This window comes from Leucopleurus acutus, assembly GCF_964270905.1.
Source record: "Leucopleurus acutus genome assembly, chromosome: 12".
In the NCBI taxonomy this organism is placed as follows: domain Eukaryota; kingdom Metazoa; phylum Chordata; class Mammalia; order Artiodactyla; family Delphinidae; genus Leucopleurus; species Leucopleurus acutus.
The window spans coordinates 65,226,820-65,229,864 of record NC_139154.1 but is presented as its reverse complement, the minus strand read 5'-3'; the positions used below and the strand labels follow the sequence as shown (position 1 = coordinate 65,229,864).

General features: G+C 44.5%; 1 protein-coding gene across 1 annotated transcript; it reads left to right on the top strand.

The window, feature by feature from the left end:
* Window positions 1-1,703: 1,703 nt before the first annotated feature.
* Window positions 1,704-2,601, top strand: ATP6V1E2 (ATPase H+ transporting V1 subunit E2; the record flags this gene model as incomplete). The annotated part of the gene is made up of 1 exon (XM_082852320.1): window positions 1,704-2,601. One exon carries the CDS (start codon window positions 1,704-1,706, stop codon window positions 2,382-2,384), a length of 681 nt encoding a protein of 226 aa, XP_082708446.1. The 3' UTR covers window positions 2,385-2,601.
* Between the last annotated feature and the right edge of the window lie 444 nt (window positions 2,602-3,045).

Genomic DNA, 3,045 nt, shown 5'->3' with positions numbered 1-3,045 from the left:
GCTAGTCTTATTTTTTTCATATACCATTTTCCTGGGCTCGTTAAGCATCCCAGTGAGTCTTTTTTTTTTTTTTCTATTATGGTTTATTACAGGATATTGAATATAGTTTCCTGTGCTATACAATAGGACTGTATTGTTTATCCATTCTATATATAATAGTTTGCATCTGCTAGTCCCAAACTCCCAATCCAACCCTCCCCTGCACTCCCTACCCCTTGGCAACACAAGTCTGTTCTCTATGTCTGAGTCTGTTTCTTTTTTGTAGATAAGTTCATTTGTGTCATATTTTATATTCCACATATAAGTGATATCGTATGGCATTTGTCTTTCTCTTTCTGACTTACTTCGTTTAGTGCAGTAATCTCTGAGTCCATCCATGTAGCTGCAAATGGCATTATTTCATTCTTTTTTATGACCGAGTAATATTCCATTGTATATATATATATACCACATCTTCTTTATCCATTCATCTGTCAATGGACATTTAGGTTGTTTCCATGTCTTGGCTATTGTAAATAGTGCTGCTATGAACATAGGGGTGCATGTATCTTTTCAAATTATAGTTTTGTTTGGATATATGCCCAGGAGTGGGGTTGCTGAATCATACGGCGACTCTATTTTTAATTTTTTTTTTTTTTTTTTTTGCGGTACCTGGGCCTCTCACTGTTGTGGCCTCTCCCATTGTGGAGCACAGGCTCGGGACGTGCAGGCTCAGTGGCCATGGCTCACGGGCCCAGCTGTTCCACGGCATGTGGGATCTTGCCGGACCAGGGCACGAACCCGTGTCCCCTGCATCGGCAGGCGGACTCTCAACCACTGCACCACCAGGGAAGCCCTATTTTTAATTTTTTGAGGAACCTCCATACTGTTCTCCATAGTGAGTACACCAGTTTATATTCCCACCAACAGTACAGGAGGGTCCAGGGAGTCTTTTTAAGATATGGATTCCCAGACCCTACTGGCAGAAATACTAATTCAGTAGTCTGGAGTGGGGCCTGGAAAGCTGTATTTCTGAAAGGTCCCCTGGTGATTCATATGTACATCTAGGTTTGGAAACCACTTCCAGTTAAAAGACTACCTTCAACCCCTCCCACCTTGCAGTTCTCTCCAGGATGCCACCATCTGCCTGTGAGTTTTCTGTCTCTTTGAATCAGTTGAGGCTCTAAAAATCTTTTTGCTTCAAGGCAACCTTCCTGGATTTTGCTTCAAGGCAACCTTCCTGTTTAACCACAAGTTTCTTATGACTCTCCCCAGCCCTCTCCAACCCAAAATGTGCCTACATTTTCCATTTTTGTATTAATTTGGCATTTCCATTCTCTCCACTTGCTATCTGTGATTGAGCCATTGCTGACGAGAAGTCTTCCTGAGGTCTGCCCTAATCATCTCATTATTATTTGATGACAAAAAGGTGGTGAGTGTAGTAGAAATGGAACTCTGGGAACCCAGGTTTGGGTCTCTGTTCTACTAGGGTATGACCTTGGACAGGTTGCTTTCCCTCTCTGGGCTTCAGTTTCCTCCAAGTGATTCATGAATAGATGGTCTCCATGATCCTTCCCTTTGGACTCTGACTATATCCTTCCTCCCCTCATGCATTCCACAGCTCAGAATGTGGAACTCTGGAGACACTCCTGAAACTCTGCCCTAAGTCAAAGGAACCAGAGAGTCCACCAGTTCTCCCTCCACCTCCCTTTCCAGGAGCAGCCATGGCCCTGAGTGATGTCAATGTGCAGAAGCAGATTAAGCAGATGATGGCTTTCATTGAGCAGGAAGCCAACGAGAAGGCAGAAGAAATAGATGCCAAGGCTGAGGAAGAGTTCAGCATTGAGAAAGGACGCCTTGTGCAAACCCAGCGACTGAAGATTATGGAGTATTATGAGAAGAAAGAGAAGCAGATAGAGCAGCAGAAGAAAATCCAGATGTCTGCCATGAGGAATCAGGCAAGGCTGAAAGTCCTGAGAGCCCGAAACGACCTCGTCTCAGAGTTGCTGAATGATGCAAAGCTGAGACTCAGCAGGCTCGTGGCAGACCCAGTATTTTACCAGGGGCTGCTGGATAAACTCGTGCTCCAGGGGCTGCTCCGACTGCTGGAGCCTGTGGTGATTGTACGCTGCAGGCCACAGGACCTCCTCCTGGTGGAGGCTGCAGTGCAAAAAGCCATCCCTCAGTACACGACAGTCTCCCACAAACGTGTGGAAGTCCAAGTTGACAGAGGGGTGCAACTGGCTACAGATGCGGCTGGAGGTGTGGAGGTCTACAGTGGTGATCAGAGAATAATGGTTTCCAATACTCTGGAAAGTCGACTGGATCTCTTATCCCAGCAAAAGATGCCAGAAATACGAAAGGCCTTGTTTGGAGCCAGTGCCAACAGGAAGTTCTTTCTATAAGCCTCTAGGAAGTGAAGCTCATGTTGAATTTCTAAGCTATAAAAGCATGAGTTATTAGGACAAAGGAAACCAGTAATATCTCCTCCTCTTTTTTGCTCTGGTATTAGTCTGTCTTCATGAAATACCCTTTGACTAGCTAAAGGCATTACACTTTGGAATAAAGCCTGACTTAGTGCTTAGCAACCTATTTCCAATTTATCTATACATATTACAGCCTCTTGTCAGTTGTACAGTCTGTGTTGAAGGGAGTAGAGACATCTGCTCTTTAGCTCGTCCTCAAACTGAGATGTGAATGGTATTCTTGACCTATGGGTCTGGGTGTTCTAAAGCTCTTTAATATGTATGTGAAGTTTGTTTTTCTTCCTTTGTCTCAGCTTCTTGTTCTTATGTTATTTAATAAGGTCTAGAACTCTTTTTCATGTGTAGAGGGTCAACTTCATGGGTGTATGGTGAGTGCAGTCACACAGAGCTCCATGTCAGAAGAGCCTGGCACTTGGGGTCTAATGCTTTATAGCCACTGTCTGGAAATTCTTAATTTTATATTTGCATGTGTCCTTTATAAGTGAAGTCCAGTGGGACTTTGGAGCATGTGTCAGGGACTTGGACCTTGGCTCACACGTAGTACTCATTCCCGAAGCCTACCCATCTCCCTGGGTTGGGT